The 19,846-nt window shown below is 39.4% G+C and overlaps 2 protein-coding genes across 2 annotated transcripts; both read left to right on the top strand.

The window, feature by feature from the left end:
* Positions 1-973: 973 nt before the first annotated feature.
* Positions 974-19,101, top strand: LOC311053768 (uncharacterized protein). Its single transcript, XM_084069455.1, has 7 exons — positions 974-1,055; positions 1,297-1,374; positions 1,847-3,487; positions 6,122-6,177; positions 6,841-6,909; positions 13,414-13,500; positions 17,256-19,101. Exons 3-7 carry the CDS (start codon positions 1,849-1,851, stop codon positions 18,900-18,902), a joined length of 3,498 nt encoding a protein of 1,165 aa, XP_083925581.1. The 5' UTR covers positions 974-1,055; positions 1,297-1,374; positions 1,847-1,848; the 3' UTR covers positions 18,903-19,101.
* On the top strand, positions 7,619-9,288 carry LOC311037624 (E3 ubiquitin-protein ligase TRIM21-like; the record flags this gene model as incomplete). Its single annotated transcript, XM_084046860.1, has 1 exon — positions 7,619-9,288. One exon carries the CDS (start codon positions 7,619-7,621, stop codon positions 9,254-9,256), a length of 1,638 nt encoding a protein of 545 aa, XP_083902986.1. The 3' UTR covers positions 9,257-9,288.
* Positions 19,102-19,846: the final 745 nt, after the last annotated feature.

Here is a 19,846-nt window from a genome sequence, read left to right as displayed (position 1 = left end):
TTTGTTCTTCTTTTTTTCCTCTTCTTTCTTTCACAAATCTTTATTTATAACAATCCTGACGAACAATACATTACAATACAAATACAAACACAAACAAGAAACACAAACAAATAAGTTATTAATACAACATAACATCAGGGCCAGGGGGAACAGAAAACATTAAAGAGTGAACAGAAAACATAAAAGAGTGAACAGAAAAGGACAGTTCTTGCAGCTTTCTTATTTTTTTAGTCATAAATTGTTTTAATGTAGCCTACTGCTTGGCTTCAATCTCAAACAATAAAATAAGGTTTGGAATGGCTAAATTTAGATTTATGAATATGAAATGTAGCTAAAATAATGATCAAATGAATTATGTATACCTCTTTTTTTTTATTATTACTATTATTATTGAAGCCAAACAGTATATTTTGCCAGTAGGGGCAAAAGTCAGAGTCAACATTATCAATATACGGAGATACATCCTTCCAAAACTTGTTAGTGTGGGTAGGTACAATTCCAAAATAAGTGCAGCATTGCTCTGGGTACACTTCACACAAAGAACAGTTCACACGGATGTCTTTCTTAAACTTAAGAAGATAATGACTTGTAGTACCTGTGCAGGATTTGAAATGAAACCTCCCTCACTTTATTGGTAAGAAGATATATGGAAGATTTCAAATAACTTTCCAGTTCAAGCTATCAACACATCTGGACCAATAGGATACTACATACTGTAAGGTGTACTAATAATATTTTCCTGGAATGTTAACATGTTTGTATGTTACGATTGCTATTTTTTAAATCAGGCGACAGGCAGACACTACCCACTGAGGTTACCACAGGGTCAAGTAATGGTGCGTCATCTGATCTTACTGTCCCTTTAAGGAGCATCAATACCAGAAGGAATAGCACCGTGAAGGGTTAACAACTACAAAGGAGGGGGTTCCTCAGTGACGCAAATCTAGTGAAATGAAACTTAAACACAAAGAAAGTAGAGTTGGAGGAGACCGCACACATGGCACGAGCTCTACAAAACGCTCATTCAACACAACCTTTACAAACCCAGTGGAAAGGTGAGTATCAGCAGATATAAGGACTCATTCTGTAACAGAGATAGTTATATAAATTAAAGTTGTATTAAACTGTATCCAAACACATTTCTATTCAATCTAATGTTTCAGTTGAATGTCTGTTTCCATGAAGTAGCGGGATAAAGCTTTCTGTTTGTCCTGGATCTTTAATGCCTGGCTAAAGATATTGAACATTATATGGGTTGAAATGAACGCTTGGTTGATGAAATGATCTTTATTGCAGTTTATGTTGCTGTAAGAGTCTGTTCGTGAGGACACTTGAATTGGACTCATTCCCTTTGGCCTGTTTAAAGCCAGCAAGGTATGTTTGTTTGTCATGTATTTTCTTGTGTTACCACATTTGTTTATTGTACAATATTTACATTATGTGTCTGTTGTTTTTTTTTTAAAAACGTTTTGTTTATTCGTTTTTGTTCTTTTACATACTCATAGGTAGTACAGAAATTTACTGCAGCAAATAAGCAAATAATACAAGTTTATGCTTTATTTATTCAGTTCGATGTTGGGTTTGAATGTCTAGAGTACATTAATACATCCATCAGTTTGCAGAACTAGTATGAATATCAGTTTCCATAGACCACTCTGTGTGTGTGTGTGTGTGTGTGTGTGTGTGTGTGTGTGTGTGTGTGTGTGTGTGTGTGTGTGTGAGATAGCCAATCACTATAGTACAGTAGCTTATAGTGTATATATCTGTGTCAACATTGTTGTGCTCTGTTCCAGATCAGATTCATAACTAAAAGTTATTATTCTTTTTATTAATTTTCATTGCGTAGAAATGGCGTGTGCCAGCAGTCTCCTCTCTGAAGAGCAGTTCCTGTGTTCTATCTGTCTGGATGTGTTCACTGATCCAATCACCACACCATGTGGACACAACTACTGCAAAACCTGTATCACAAATTACTGGGACACTAGTGATGTGTGTCAGTGTCCTCTATGTAACAAAAGTTTCTGTACGAGACCAGACGTCTTTGTCAATACTTTCATTTCTGAGATGGCTGATCAGTTCAGGAAATCCATACGGCTGAATAAAACTTCCAGCACAAACCAAGAACCTACTGAACCAGATGAAGTGTCCTGTGATGTCTGTACTGAGACCAAGCTCAAAGCCCTGAAGTCCTGCCTGGTGTGTCTGACCTCCTACTGTGAGACTCACCTGGAGCCTCACCACAGAGTCACACGGTTAAAACGACACAAACTAATCGACCCTGTAAAGAACCTGGAAGGCATTCTGTGTAAGAAACATGACAGACCTCTGGAGCTGTTCTGTAAGACTGACCACATGTGTGTTTGTCAGTTCTGCACCGAGTCAGACCACAAGTTACATCAAATTGTATCTCTGGAAGAGGCATATGAAGGGAAGAAGGCTGAGCTGGGAAAGACAGAGGCTGATGTTCAGCAGATGATCCAGGAGAGACAAGTGAAGATTCAGGAGGTCAAACACTCAGTACAGCTCAGCAAGAAAGACACAGACAGAGATATAGCAGACAGTGTGCAGGTCTTCACTGCTCTGATCCGCTGTATTGAGAGAAGCCAGGCTGAGGTTATTAATGTGATTGAAGAGAAGCAGAAAACAACAGAGAAACAGGCTGAAGGCTTTATTAATGAGCTGCAACAGGAAATCACTGAGTTAAAAAAGAGAAGCTCTGAGCTGAAGCAGCTCTCACACACTGAAGACCACCTCCACCTCCTCCAGAACTTCCCATCCATCAACACCCCTCCACCCACCAAAGACTGGACAAAGGTCAGTGTCCCTCAGGCTTCATCTAGGGAGACAGTGAGGACAGCTGTGGCTCAGATGGAGAATACACTCAGTCAAGAGATGGAGAAGAGCCTTGGTGATGCTGAGCTGAGGAGGATCCAGCAATATGCAGTGGATGTAACTCTGGACCCTGATACAGCACATCCCTGCCTCGTCCTGTCTGAGGATGGAAAACAAGTCAATCATGGATATGTAGAGAAGAATCTCCCAAACCACAGAAAGAGATTTTCTCAATACTTATCTGTCTTAGGAAAACAAAGCATCTCCTCAGGAAGGTTTTACTATGAGGTTCAGGTTAAAGGGAAGACTGACTGGTTTTTAGGAGTGGTCAGAGAGTCCATCAAGAGGAAGGAATTAATCAAACTGAGACCCAAGAACGGTTACTGGACAATAAGGTTGATGAATGGAAATGAGTACAAGGCTCTTTCTCTCCCTCCTGTCCTCCTCCCTGTAAAACAGAAGGTCCAGACAGTGGGAGTGTTTGTAGATTATGAGGAGGGTCTGGTCTCCTTTTATGATGTGGAGACCAGAGTTCATCTCTACTCTTTCACTGGCTGCACCTTCACTGAGAAAATCTATCCATTCTTCGATTCTGGTTGTAATAATGGTGGTAAAAACTCGGTTCCTCTGATCATCTCTCCTGTCGATTACATTGGTTAGACTTTTCTTTACGTTGTCTAAAGGAGCGGTAATATACAACACAGTGTTACTTTTGTAAATTAACCAGTTTGTATCACTTTACTAGAGGAAATTCTATCTGGTATTCTGACAGTGCAAATCATATTGTTACATACAATTTCTGTCTCCATTAAAAAATACATTTCCTAAGTGTTAAATAAAACAAAATGTGTTTTATTCAACACTTAGGAAATGTATTTAATGTATGTAAAGCATTGTATGTGTAGTTGTGGTATATATTGATACACATGTATGGACTTATAGAGCCAATTTGAACACACACAGGGACTTAAGTTTGGATACTGAGTGGTCTACAGCACATTCCAGAGAACACTAGATGTCCATTTCAAAGGATGCTACCCAGAGGGCATCTGACCTTAGCTGACCTCTAGCATCTTGGGGTGTTGTTCTTCTGCACAATGGACACACACACACACACACACACACACACACACACACACACACACACACACACACACACACACACACACTAGAGATGTAGCACACACACCTAGCGACGTGCACATCCAGTGTATGCAAGTACATACACACACATGTGAAGTCTGCCTATAAATACTGTGAGGACAAAGAAACCGTCCCTTCTTGTCCTTGCCCTTCTTCTTCTTGCTCTGTTCTGTTCCGGCCACACCATGTAGCAGCAAGGCTGACATGTGCTCTGGTGCTCTGTACTCTGTTTTGTCCAATAAATCGACTTGAGGAACATTACTGGTCTGGACCTTTCTACTTCCTACTTCCTACTAAATACTACATTGTGTATTGCAACAAACAGAAACAATAGCCTTTGGGTATTCAGTAAAAATGGAAATACATTTCTTAAAAGTAGTAATAATAGCCTATTCCTATTCTTGTGTTTTTGTTGTCCATTCTGTTTGTTAGAATCCGACCAGTGACTCCCATGTCTGTAAACATGGCTGAAGGAAATGGTAATATTAGGCAAACAGAGGCAGAAGTGGGTCTCATATGCCTCTATTCTCAGTTAAAAAAAAGAAATAAAGTAAATTAAAACCACATTTCTGTTTATGAAACAGCTAAAAGGCTCTGTGTTTCAACTGTTTATGACTTTGTAGCCAGAAGAAGCTCATGTTTTTGAGCCCAAGTATTTCTTCTTTAAAGCAACATTCTTTCATAAGAAAACATAAAAGTAACAGATAAAGAACGTACAGTTTCTAATGTACTACATGAACATGAGTTGGGTTGAGAATGTATTGCTCAGTTTTCAACAGCAGGGGAGCACGCATACAACACACCATCTCTACGGCGCTTGTGCAGAGTGGAGTCTGACTTCCTGTGGTTTTCAACCCTTTTCATATCTTTGTGTTTTGTTGTTGTTGGATAAAATGTTGTCCACAATTCCATGCCATATTGATGTGGTACCATAGGACAGATGACAGGCGAACGTTGATCAAAATAACAATTCTTAAAAATTCTTTAATTGTGTAGACTTCTTGTATATTAAGTAATGCAGATGTTTAACAATAATTGAACTCTTGAGTGTAAAATGAAACCAAATGGACATTGGTTTAATTTTACACTCTCAAGAGTTAAAGATCTATAAGGGTCCATTTGGTTACCAACTCTTCATCAGTTAGCTGGGGACCACCTGGAACCCCCTCAAGGACCACTGGTGGTCCCCGGACCACTAGTTTAGAACCACTGGACTACTAGACCATTACGCTGGATGCCAAAGTGCTGTAAAAAGCCACACTCAGGCCTACAGCAGTGTTTCACAAACTTTTCAACTGGAGACCCAAAAATAGATATTTGTGTCTCCCTGGGACCCAAACTTACACAAATACTCTTGCAGCAGCAGATCTTTAAAAGGCTGGTAGTTTCATTTGTTGTAGTTTCATTTGAATGGTGGAAATAGAGAGCTAGAGTCTAGAGAGGATGACTGGAGGAGATGAATGGAATGAGAAAGAGATGGAGAGGAGTATTTTTGGGAAGACTGGGCACTAGGAAGAGTGGGCACCCAGAAGAGTGGGCACTTTGGGGTGGAGAAGAGTGGGCACTAGGGAAATCTAGGCACCAGGAGGACTGGGCACTAGGTAAATCTGGGCACCAGGAAGACTGGGCACTAGGGAAATCTAGGCACTGGGAAGATTGGGTACTGGGAAGACTGGGCACTAGGGAAATCTGGGCACCATGAAGACTGGACACCTGAATTAGGATAGTGTTTCATAACTTTACATTAAAATGTAGTGTCCTGGCTGTCTGTCCCTCCATCCATCTCTCTGAGACTGAGGTAACTCCAGATGAGGACAATACACAGATCAGCTGTGGTTTTTGTTAACCTAATAGCCTATTTGGATAATTACATTTCTAAATGATCAAATAATTGTAATAATAAATGTTATAATGTGTGTCACTTCTACTGTGTGCCTCGATATTTTTGTGTTTTCATATAGGCCTATAATATTTCTCAATAAAAATATAACAGCTATGTGTTCCTAACTTCCTATGACAATATAGCTCACACACACGCACGCACGCACACACACACACGCACCCATTTTTTTCGCAGACCGCTTGCCCCCAGTGGTTCTTGTATTCTTCCAGGTTCCCACATGTCCCTGGTGCCCACTCGTTTAAGGTGCCCAGAATGTTTTGGTGCCCACCTATCCTGTTACCGGAGTGGGTGATGTGAAGGCAAGGGTTAACAATTCCAAAGGAGGGGGAGTTCCTCAGTGACGCTGACAGCAGTCTAGTGAAATGAAAGTTAGAAAATAGTTTGGACGACTCGAGAGCAGCGCACACAAGCTCTACAAAACACTTATTCAACACAACCTTTACAAACACAGAGAAAAGGTGAGTATCAGCAGATATTTAAGGATTTATTATTCAGTAACAGAGACTGTTGACACTGACAGAGTTAACTGCAGCGATCTGCACGTGTGCACCAGATAACAAGTGAAATAAATAAATACTGCTGATGGAGGAAATATAGAATGAAAAGACAGGGAGGCATCAGCTGTTGCTGGAACCCAGATCATAATGAACAGTTGTATACAAAATATGACGCGAACGCCTGAGCAGGTTTATTCAATCACTCATCATAAAGCAAAGTTAACAAGCACTTCTGGGTTTCAGAATATGAGTTCATAGTCCATATACAATTGAGAGCATGATATCAAGAAGACATGTTATGTCAACAGAGATAGTTAAAGTTATACTAAACTGTATCTACACATATTCCCCAGTCTAATATTTTAGTTTGTATGAATGTTAATTTCCATGTGTGTGTGGGTGTGTTAGCCAATTGCTACAGCCTATAGTATATCTGTGTCAACATTGTTGTGATTTTTATTGCAGTTTGTGTTGCTGTGTAAAAGTCTGTTCGTGTGGGCACTGGACTTGGACTCATTCCCTTTAGCCTGCCCTGTATGCAGCCAGCAAGGTATGTTAGTTTTTTTGTCAATTGTCTTGTATTTTATTTTTTTACGTTTGTTTATTTTACAATATTAAGTTATGTGTCTGTTGTTTATGCTTCTTTTGTTTGTTTGTTTGTTTGTTTAAGCTTTATTTATTCAGTTTGACATTGGGTTTGAATGTCTAGAACAGTGGTTCCCAAACTGGGGGGTCCCCAACTTATTTTGAGGGGTCCCCAGATGATTAGCAACATTGTTTTCTCACTCAACAGTAAACAAACCACCATAAAAGTGCATACAGTGTATAAATGCAGATTTTTAAAGTGACAATTGAACGACTTTTAAGACCTTTTTAGTACAAAATTGGCCAAATTGTCAAATATTACATAAGAAAGAGGCAAACATTGTGAATATAGCTGATCTACAAGCTCACAACGCTTCGCAGTGCGAGGTAATGTGAGCTTGTAAGTTCGGCTATTTTCACAATGTTTATCTGTGGAACCGAGGTTATAATGCCTACAATTCCAAGTGCTGGTTAGGGTGGGGGGTCCCCAGTTCAAATATCATTATTTTGGGGTGTCGTGGCCTGAAAAGTTTGGGAACCCTTGGTCTAGTCTAGAGTCATTAATAAATCAATCAGTATGCAGAACTACTGTCTTGTTTTTTACTACACTCACTGGAGGGAGTAGTAATTATTTTTTATTTATTTTCAGCGTATAGAAATGGCATCTTCCAGCATTCTCCTGTCTGAAGACCAGTTCCTGTGTTCCATCTGTCTGGATGTGTTCACTGATCCAATCGCCACACCGTGTGGACACAACTACTGCAGAACATGTATCACACATTACTGGGACACTAGTGATGTGTGTCAGTGTCCACTATGTAAAACAATCTTCTGTAAGAGACCAGACGTCTTTGTCAATACTTTCATTTCTGAGATGGCTGATCAGTTCAGGAAATCCAAACAGCAGAAGAAAACGTCCAGCACAAACCAAGAACCTGCTGAACCAGATGAAGTCTCCTGTGACGTCTGTACTGAGACCAAGCTCAAAGCCGTGAAGTCCTGCCTGGTGTGTCTGACCTCCTACTGTGAGACTCACCTGGAGCCTCACCACAGACTCTCGGGGTTAAAACGACACAAACTAATCGACCCTGTAAAGAACCTGGAAGACGTTCTGTGTAAGAAACATGACAGACCTCTGGAGCTGTTCTGTAAGACTGACCACATGTGTGTTTGTCAGTTCTGCACCGAGTCAGACCACAGGTTACATCAAATTGTATCTCTGGAAGAGGCATATGAAGGAAAGAAGGCTGAGCTGGGAAAGACAGAGGCTGAAGTTCAGCAGATGATCCAGGTGAGACAAGTGAAGATTCAGGAGTTCAAACACTCAGTGCAGCTCAGCAAGAAAGATGCAGACAGAGAGATAGCAGACAGTGTGCAGGTTTTCACTTCTCTGATGAGCTGTGTTGAGAGAAGGCAGACTGAGCTCATTGATGTGATTGAAAAGAAGCAGAAAACAACAGAGAAACAGGCTGACGGCTTCATTAAAGATCTGCAACAGGAAATCACTCAGTTAGAGAAGAGAAGCTCTGAGCTGAAGCAGCTCTCACACACTGAAGACCACCTCCAACTCCTCCAGAACTTCACATCCATCAACACCCCTCCACCCACCAAGGACTGGACAAACATCAATGTCCATCAGTCTTCATATGTGGGGACTGTGAGAACAGCTGTGGCTCAGCTGGAGAAGACAGTCAGTCAAGAGATGGAGAAGCTGTGTGATGCTGAGCTGAGGAGGATCCAGCAATATGCAGTGGATGTAACTCTGGACCCTGATACAGCAAATCCCTTTCTCATCCTGTCTGAGGATGGAAAACAAGTGAGTTGTGGAAACGTAAAGAATAAAGTCCCAGGTAACAGAAAGAGATTCTCTCAATATCCCTCCGTCTTAGGGAAACAAAGCTTCTCAGGAAGGTTTTACTATGAGGTTCTGGTTAAAGGGAAGACTGAGTGGGAGGTAGGAGTGACCAGAGAGTCCATCAACAGGAAAGGGGAAATCAATCTGTGTCCTGAAGATGGTTACTGGGCTATAGTGTTGAGTAATGGAAATCAATACGAGGCTTATGCTGGCCCTCCTGTCCTCCTCCCTGTAAGAGAGAATCTCCAGAAAGTGGGAGTGTTTGTGGATTATGAGGAGGGTCAGGTCTCCTTTTATGATGTGGAGACCAGAGTTCATCTCTACTCTTTCACTGGCTGCACCTTCACTGAGAAACTCTATCCATTCTTCGATTCTGGTTTTATTCATGGTGGTAAAAACTGTGGTCCTCTGATCATCTCTCCTGTCAATCACATTGGTTAGACTTTTCTTTACGTTGTCTAAGAGAGATAATATACAACAAGTGTTTCTTTGTAAATAACCAGTTTATATTACTTTACTAGAGTCAATCCTATCTTGTTTCTGTCACCATTAAAAACAAGTGTTTAATAAAAATAATGTAAAGCATTGTATGTATGTGTAGTGTATTGCAACAAACAATATCCTTTGGGTATTCAGTCAAAATAAAAAATGGAAATACAACATGTTTTAAAAGTAGTACTAATAGGATATTCTTATCTTATTATTCTTATTCTTGTGTTTGTCTTTTTTATGACACTGGTTTTGTTGTCCATTCTGTTTGTTAGGTAATAGAATCCGACTAGTTACGCTCATGTCTATAAACATGCCTGAAGGAAATTGTAATATTAGGCAAACAGAAGCAATGGTGGGTATTATAAGACCCTATTTTCAGTTTTAAAAAATAAATTAAATGTATGAAACACCTTTAAAGCACTGTGTTTTAACTAGGCTATAAGGTTTTGCATAAAGGCTTTGTAGCCAGAAGCTCATGTTTTGAGCCCCAGTATTTAGTCTATTTTAGTATCTTTAAAAAAACATAAAGATAAAGAACGTACAGTTTCAAATGTACTACATGGGATGAGTTTGGATGAGAATGTATTGCTCAGTTTTCAGGGGGAGGGGGAGCACGCATGCAACACTCCATCTCTGCAGCACAGGTGCAAAGTGGAGTCTGACTAAACCGGTAGATATCAAGGTTCATTATTTATTAGGCGTTAGAGCCATGGTCCACCATTTGGTGAGATTTAGACTCTCAGACCCAATACTTAGTTTTGTTGTCGGATAAGATTTTGTCTACAGTTCCTTGCTGTATTGATGTGGTACCATAGGAGCGATAACAGGCAAATGTTGAGCAAAATAACAATTCTTTTACATTCTCTAATTGTGTAGACTTCTTATTAATTAAGAAATGCAGATTTTTAACAAAAATGTAACTCTTGAGAGCGTAAAATGAAATCAAATGGACCCCGTAAGGGTCCATTTGATTTAAGATAACCATTTGGTTAAAGATCTATAGGGGTCCATTTGGTTACCAACTCTCCATCATTTAGCTGGGGACCACCTGGAGCCCCCTCAAGGACCACAGGTGGTCCCCGGACCACTGGTTGAGAACCACTGGACTTTAGTCCAGTCTAGAATAGTCCATCATACTGTATGTTGCTATCTGTAAGACAGGATGAACCTTATCAGATTTTGAGGACCCTATCAGCCATTTTCCATTTGTTGAAAAATTATGGAATTGTCACTTCCAGTTCCACGGGCACAGAAACAACAATTAAACATGATCAAAACTATTTGGACTTATATCATGCAGGGGTTAGATAGGAACTTTGGTTCTATCAAAGTTCAACATTATTTTGAGTGAAGCCAGGCCATTCTATTCCAATGTGATTAAACATGGTGCAGTACCATCATAATACCCAAGAGGGCACTCTTTATCTATTTATAGTTATAGTCATTTATGAATCTTAGTGGCGCAATACTACTGGCAGCATCTAAGTACTCATACACAGTTTATCCTCAGTGTTAACAGAGTAAGAGAGTAGGAGTTTACTGTGAGTAGTCATAATAAAGAATGACGTGGTTATCAATGGTTATCAATGCATGTATTCTATCTGGAAGTTCATACACATACTGTATACAGTAACTCATGCAGTAACCAATGCAAGATAGTCCTCTGATTATCACAATTATTTACTTAGCAACAAATAAAGTGGAGCTAACTGTACATTATTGGAATTAACAGCAAGTTGAGACTTAACATTAATTAGTTGATACAACCAACAATTTATAATTAAAATAGGTATATCATTCACCACCTGTTCTTGACTTCAAACTTCTTGGCCAGGTTTTCACATTTGGTTTCACCTAAAACTAAATAAAACATTGTTTTCTTTTTCCACAATATTGTTAGATCTAGAGTATAAAGCTTGTTTTTGTATTTGTTTATGTGTAATGACATGGCAGTTGCTGATTTATGCTGTAATTTGAAGAATCACCCACTTGAAATACAAGGTTGTGTAAATGTTACAATACACAGCTGAATTCTGATTGCTTAAGACAGGTTAATCCACTAATATATTAAATACAATAAATATAAATGAAATAGATAATAAATAATACCACAATCCACAAATTAGTGTCACGATTCATACAGTATGTACACAGTATGTGATGTATAAATACATGTAATAAGAGATTAATAAATACAACAATCCACAAATATATTAGCAATGCAAAAAGACAATTCTCCATCCACAAATATATTATGTTGTGTGTTCTGTAAACCATCACCTATATACTGTAAATTGATCATACATTTTAATATATTTTCATATTATTAATATAGTGCTAAATGCTATCATTTGTTTTTACATTTAAACTGTTGAAGTTGCATTTGTGAATCTAGGAATCTGCAATGGTAATAGTCTGTGCTTCACGCATGGAACAAGTATTCTTATTGTTCTTCAACGACACACATACAGTGACAGGGGGCTTCACCAGCCATGGAGTGACTATCTGTGGCAGCTTGAGGATCTTTGCTAATGAATCTCATCAATCTTATCCTTATCCTTAGCTATGTGTCTACTTGATCAGACAAATTTGTGGATCCACTAGCAGAAATGGCTTTTTTTTTTTTTTTTAACTAATGACATGGAGATTGTGTTAAATTGTTGTATTTTGGCTGGTGCTGACATGGGGATATTCCTGCCATACAGACATAAAATGATACATGAAATCAGGGAGTTAAAATATTTTCTTACTGTGAGAGAGATGTGTTTTTCTGCACATACAGTTGTATTATGGTGTGGATTATTCTTCCAAATAATCTACCTGTGATAATCTAATGTCAAAGTACTTATAATTATTTAGATACTTTTACCTGATCTAAACTATTAGATTAGTATTAATTTACAGTATTTTATTCGGCTTTGGGAATGGTACGGTGGTTAAAAATCACATAAAAATTAATTATACAAAGTATAAGTTGTCTGACTGGCTGTATACACACGGCCTACTGGCAGTGTGTATACAATGTTTGGTACTGATGGGTCCAGAAGTTTGCCGGTCATACAGACGCACAGACAAACACACAGACAGACAGATAGATAGACAGACCCTCTCATAGAGAGGCTGCCTGCCTGTCTGTCTGCCTGTCTGTCTGTCTGTCTATCTGCCTGCCTGCCTGCCTGCATGCCTGCCTGCCTGTCTGTCAAGGGTCACAGACAGGAGGAGTTGGTGTAAATCAGCCCACCCATCTGACCACCCATAAGTGGGCAGGCAAGTTGGCACAAAGTTACGTCATGTGGAGTCATTTGAGTAATTGTGAGCTTGCAGATCTGATTACAATGTTGCATTTAGGCATTTATCCAGAGCAGCTTACAAAGTGCAAGATCAGAGTCAATGACATGAACTCTAGTCAGCAAACATCAGGCAAGTTTATTTGTATAGCACACTTCAACAACACAATTGTTTTACACAAAAAAAATTGACAAAGTGTAAAATAAAGAGAGTATAAACAAATAATTAGATAAAATAAAACTGATTATTATTTTTTGTAAACTCAATCAGAATGTATTTATTCATTTATCTTAAAAAAAACATATGCATGTTTATGTGTTGGCTTGGTGTAACTGAGTTGTTTTTAGTTCTTTGTGCCCTCTTGTGCCTTGTTTGATGTTTTCTGGGAGTTTGTTCCAAATATGTGGTGCAGAAAAACTGAATCTTCTCTATGTTTAGTTGTGACTCTGGGTTCAAAATCAGTCAAACAGTCTAACAGTTAAAAACAGTCTGCCAGTCAAACAGTCTGCCAGTAGTCTGCCAGTTAAAACAACCTGCCACACTCAGGTCTACGCAGTGTTTCCCGAACTTTTCAACACTAGACCCAAAAAGAGAAATGTGGTGTCTCCCTGGAACCCAAACTTACAAAAACACTAATGCAGCAGCTTTAAAAGGCTGGGTAGTTTCATTTGAATGGTGGAAAGTAGAGAGCTAGAGAGGATGACTGGAAGAGATGAATGGAATGAGAAAGAGATGGAGAGGAGTGTAGGATGTGAAGGGTTAACAACTACACAGTGACGCAAATCTAGTGACATGAAAGTTAATAAACACTAGTTTAGGAGTTTAGGAAAGTAGTTAGGAGGAGCAGCACACGCAAGCTCTACCAAACACTCATTCAACACAACCTTTACAAACACAGTGGAAAGGTGAGTACAGCAGTGTGTGTGTGTGTGTGCGCGCGCGCGCGCGTGCGTGCGTGTGTGTGTCAGGGGCGGACTGGTCATTTGGCGTACCGGGCAAATGGGTAAAAAAAATTACCTTTGGGTAAAAATAAAAGTCATGACACTGGCTTTGTTGTCTTTCTGTTTGTTAGAATAGAATCCAGTGACTCTCATCTGTAAACAAGGAAAATGTAATATTAGGCAAACAGAGGCAGAGGTGGGTCTCATATATAACCCCATTTTCAGTTTTTAAAAAAAGAAAGAAAGAAAAAAAGTGTTAATTAAAACACATTTATGTTCATGAAATATCTTTAAAGCATTGTGTTTCGACTGTAATGTTTTGCATATGACTTTATAGATAGAAGGTTCTTGAGCCCCAGTCTTAAAAGAAACATTCTTTCATAAGAAAACATAAAAATAACAGTTGTTCAAAGATAAAGAAAGTACAGTTTCTAAATGTAGTAAATGAGTTATGATAATGTATTGCTCGGTTTTCAACAGCAGGGAGAGCATGCATACAACAAACTATCTCTACAGCGCTGGTGCAGAGTGGAGTCTGACTCGATGGACCGACAGAATTCGGGTAAAAGGGAGACATGTACATCGCATCAACTGAGTAAGTAAGTAAGTAAGTAAGTAAATAAACAAATGCAACAGTGAATATAAACGTTCATTTAAATAAAACACTAAAGATAGCCGAAGGCATGGTGGAGAGTATGTTTTACCCTCCATCCGTCCGTGTGTCCGTCCGTCTGTGAACACCTAACATTGGTCAAGCTTCACGTGACATCACAATATGTAATATAAATAGGTAAGACAGGATTAATCAGGAACAGTACTTTCTTTTACCACCTCGCCTGGCGGAGACCTGTGCTCCGAGGAGCACATTTTCTAGTTTATTTTATTTTTCTACATAAGATAATGTATGCATGAGATAAAAGGGTAAATGGAAGAGTGGCACCTGAGAAGTTGGTCTGCTGTATACATGATTTGAACATGAATGAACATTTGACATTTAAAGGTAGGGTAAGTGATATTTTTTTGGTTAAAACAAAAAGTTTTTATTAAAAGGCTAAAGCTCTACATTCTGATAGTAATCATTGCTATAGAGCGTTCGTTCAATAACATAGTCTCCATGTCTCTCCAGCTCTTTAATAAACAGAAAATACATTTTCAGGTATAGGTAACACAATTTCAGCCAATCAGGAGAGTAGCCTACCCATTTATCAGCTTAATTTTTATAGTGCTCCTGTTCCAATTTTGTCTGCTCATTTCTTCGTGTCATCACTTCCAAATGCACTTGTTTAATCTGTATCCTGTATGAGTTCTCTATCCTGATTGGATAAAATGTGTATCCCGTCCTGAAAATGCATTTTCAGTTTACTAATAAAGAGCAATGAGTACTAACAGAATATAGAACTAGATTACACTTATTTTAACCAAAGAAAATCACTTACCCTACCTTTATGGCCTAATAGTTCAACAATTGAGAGGCAGACAAACATTATCAGATTGGCCATTAGGGGACAAATACATATTAATTTTTAAGGGTCCATGACATGAAAATATTTGAGAACCAAAGAAACAAGGCCAAGAAAACGCAACCCACAACTACCAATATTTACAAGCAACGTTACAGAAAATAAGCCCAAAGTCACTTATAATAAGCAGACCTGGCAACGCTAAGTAGAGGATGTGAAGGGTTAACAACTACAAATAGGAGTACCTCAGTGACGCTGATCTTGTGAAATGAAAGTTAATAAACACACAGAAACTACTTTGAAGGAGGCACTGGCAGCGCACACAAGCTCTACAAAACACTCATTCAACACAACCTTTAAGAACACAGTGGAAAGGTGAGTAGGCCTACATCAGACAAGGACTTATTATAAGTTATTTTAAACTGTATCCACTCAAATTCTCCAATCTAATGTTTCAGTTCAGTTAGTATGAATGTCAGTTTCTATGAAGTAGCCTATGGGCGTGTGTGTGTGTGTGTGTGTGTGTGTGTGTGTGTGTGTGTGTGTGTGCGTGCGTGCGTGCGTGCGTGCGTGCGTGCGTGCGTGCGTGCGTGAGCGAGCGAGCGTGTGCGAGTGTGTTTGTGTGTGCGTGCGTGCGTACGTGGCGTGCGATAGCCAATTGCGACAGTACATAGTAGCTTATACACCAGGGGTAGGCAGCATTTATTTCCGAGGGCCATATTGACTTCGATAAAGTGAGTGAAGGGCCACAGATTGTACAATCGAATTACGTGAAACACATAGTGCTGAATTATGTTAAAACTGCATGAATTTGGTAGACAAGGTCTACCATATATATATATATATATATATATATATATATATATATATATATATATATATATATATATATATATATATATATATATATGTATATATATATATATATGTATGTATATATATATATATATATATGTATATATATATATATATATATATGTATGTATATATATATATATATATATATATATATATATATATATATATATATATATTTTTTTTTTTTTTTTTTTTTACAGCTGCACTGTACTGTATCACTCTGTACTCTGTACGAGGTTACAATGAAAATCAAATCAAGCTTTATTTATATAGCACATTTACAAACAGCAAAAAAAAGAGCGAGGGAAAAAATATGAGTTTTGAGTTTGGCCTTGAAAGCCCCGATCGATTGGGGGGATCGGTTGTGGAGGGGCAGGCTGTTCCAGAGTCGCGGGGCCGTGGCCATGAAAGAGCGGTCAGCCCTGGTCTTTTTTAATTTTTGGGTTGGAACCTCAAGCAGAAATTTATCAGCAGACCTCAATTCCCTGGTTGGGACATATGGTTCTACAAGTGTAGAGAGGTAGGATGGAGCCAGCCCATTTAATGATTTGTAAATAGATAAAAACACCTTAAAATCAATTCTAAAATTCACGGGGAGCCAGTGTAGAGAGGCAAGGACAGGGGTAAAGTTGAAGGCGTCTGAGTGATGTATGATCTAAACCGGTATATAGAGAGTTGCAGTAATCTAATCTAGATTAAATGAAGGCATGGATGGCCATCTCCAGTTGGTGGCGAGGGAGGTAAGGCTTAATCTTGGCCAGAAGCCTTAACTGAAAGAAGCTAGCTTTAACCACGGAGCTGATGTGTTGGGTAAATTTGAATGAACTGTCAAGGGTTACACCGAGGTTTGTGGCAGATGGGCAAGATTACTTATACAACAATCCACGACAATGCCGTATCAACTTTTAAATCTCAGTCTATAAATGTAGACAGTATCTTATCTTAACTGACACATGCACCACACCAAAGGTCACTGATAAAACACATTGCATTATGTTAAAAAATATAAATAAATATGGACTCAAGGCAGACTGTTTGACTGTTACATTATAAACATAAAACATTTGAGTTTATGGATGGAAGAATGCAGGTATGTACTCAAATGGTAAATATGAATTACTATCAATTGGAGTCGTGTTAAATTAATTTGTCCTAAAACCATTAACATATGGCAGCATTTTAGAATGTAGATTTTTTTGGGGGAGGGGTCATTTTGTTTTCCTTTGAGGACTTGAGATGGTCAAAGGGCCGGGTCCGGCCCCCAGGCCATATGTTGCCCATGTGTGCTATAGACTATAGGCTACTATACTAGTATATATCTGTGTCAACATCATTGGGCTCTGTTCCAGATCTATAACTATTGTTCTGTGAAAAGTTATTATTCTTTTTATTCATTTTCAGAGGGTAGAAATGGCGTCTGCCAGCAGTCTCCTCTCTGAAGACCAGTTCCTGTGTTCCATTTGTCTGGATGTGTTCACCAATCCAATCGCCACACCATGTGGACACAACTACTGCAAAACCTGTATCACACATTACTGGGACACTAGTGATGTGTGTCAGTGTCCACTATGTAAAACAATCTTCTGTAAGAGACCAGACGTCTTTGTCAATACTTTCATTTCTGAGATGGCTGATCAGTTCAGAAAATCCAAACAGCTGAAGAAAACGTCCAGCACAAACCAAGAACCTGCTGAACCAGATGAAGTGTCCTGTGACGTCTGTACTGAGACCAAGCTCAAAGCCCTGAAGTCCTGCCTGGTGTGTCTGACCTCCTACTGTGAGACTCACCTGGAGCCTCACCACAGACTCTCAGGGTTAAAACGACACAAACTAATCGACCCTGTAAAGAACCTGGAAGACATTCTGTGTAAGAAACATGACAGACCTCTGGAGCTGTTCTGTAAGACTGACCACATGTGTGTCTGTCAGTTCTGCACCGAATCAGACCACAAGCGACATCAAATTGTATCTCTGGAAGAGGCATATGAAGGAAAGAAGGCTGAGCTGGGAAAGACAGAGGCTGAAGTTCAGCAGATGATCCAGGTGAGACAAGTGAAGATTCAGGAGGTCAAACAGTCAGTACAGCTCAGCAAGAAAGATGCAGACAGAGAGATAGCAGACAGTGTGCAGGTCTTCACTGCTCTGATCAGCTGTATTGAGAGAAGCCAGGCTGAGGTCATTGATGTGATTGAAGAGAAGCAGAAAACAACAGAGAAACAGGCTGAAGGCTTCATTAAAGATCTGCAACAGGAAATCACTGAGTTAAAGAAGAGAAGCTCTGAGCTGAAGCAGCTCTCACACACTGAAGACCACCTCCACCTCCTCCAGAACATCCCATCCATCAACGCCCCTCCACCCACCAAGGACTGGACAAACATCAATGTCCATCAGTCTCTTTATGTGGGGACTGTGAGGACAGCTGTGGCTCAGCTGGAGAAGACACTCAGTCAAGAGACGGAGAAGCTGTGTGATGCTGAGCTGAGGAGGATCCAGCAATATGCAGTGGATGTAACTCTGGACCCTGATACAGCATATCCCAACCTTATCCTGTCTGAGAATGGTAAAAAAGTGAATCATGGAAAGGTAAAGATGGATCTCCCAGAAAACAAAAAGAGATTCTCTCAATATCCCTCTGTCTTAGGAAAACAAAGCTTCTCAGGGAGGTTTTACTATGAGGTTCAGGTTAAAGGGAAGACTGAGTGGGAATTAGGAGTGGCCAGAGAGTCCATCAACAGGAAAGGAGATATCAAACTGAGCCCTGACGATGGTTTCTGGACTATATGGTTGAGGAATGGAAATCAGTATGAGGCTCTTGATCGCTCTTCTGTCCTCCTCCGTGTAAAACAGAAGGTCCAGAAAGTGGGAGTGTTTGTTAATTATGAGGAGGGTGTGGTCTCCTTTTATGATGTGAAGACCAGAGTTCATCTCTACTCTTTCACTGGCTGCACCTTCACTGAGAAACTCTATCCATACTTCGATTCTGGTCTTTTATATGGTCATAAAAACTGTGGTCCTCTGATCATCTCTCCTGTCAATCACAATGGTTAGACTTGTCGTTGGTCTTTATGTTGTCTAAGAGAGATAATATACAACAAAGTGTTCCTTTGTAAAAAAAACAAACAGTTTATAATATTTTACTAGAGGAAATCCTGTCTGATATTCTCTCTGGTATTCATAATCATAATATTACATATGACTATTTCTGTCACCTTTAAAAAAAAGTGTTTAATAAAACAAATGATGTAAATCATTGTATGTATATGTGTAGTGCATTGCAACAAACAATAGCCTTTGGGTATTCAGTAAAAAAAATATATGGAAATACAACATGTCTTAAGTAGTACTAATAGGAGATTTTTATGTTATTATTCTTATTCTCGTGTTGGTCTTTTTTTATCGGTTTTCAAAAGCAGGGAGAGCACGCATACAACAAACCATCTTTATGGATGCTGGATGCCAAAGCTCTGTAAAAGCCCACACTCAGGTTTACAGCAGTGTTTCCCAAACTTTTCATCTCAAGACCCCAAAAGAGAATTGTGTCTCCCTGGGACCCAAACTTACAAAAATACTCTTGCAGCAGCAGATCTTTAAAAGGTTGGTAGTTTCATTTGTTGTAATTTCATTTGAATGGTGGAAGTAGAGAGCTAGAGTCTAGAGATGATGACTGGAGGAGATGAATGGATTGAGAAAGAGATGGAGTGGAGTGGATGATACAGGATAGGTGGGCACTAGGGACATCTGGGCACCATATTTTGGGAAGACTGGGCACTAGGAAGAGTAGGCACTAGGGAAATGTGGGCACCCGGAAGAGTGGGCACTTTGGGGTGGGGAAGAGTGGGTACTAGCTAAATCTGGGCACCAGGAAGACTGGGCACCTGAATTAGGATTTGTGTCCACAAGTGTTTTTAACCAGACATTAAAATGTAGTGTCCTGGCTGTCTGTCCCTCATCCATCCATCTCTCTGAGACTGAGGTAACTCCAAACGAGGACC

Source organism: Gymnoscopelus microlampas (genome assembly GCF_963454915.1).
Source record: "Gymnoscopelus microlampas genome assembly, chromosome: 2".
Classification (NCBI taxonomy): domain Eukaryota; kingdom Metazoa; phylum Chordata; class Actinopteri; order Myctophiformes; family Myctophidae; genus Gymnoscopelus; species Gymnoscopelus microlampas.
The sequence above is the reverse complement of the archived record's forward strand: the minus strand, read 5'-3'. Positions and strand labels throughout refer to the sequence as shown.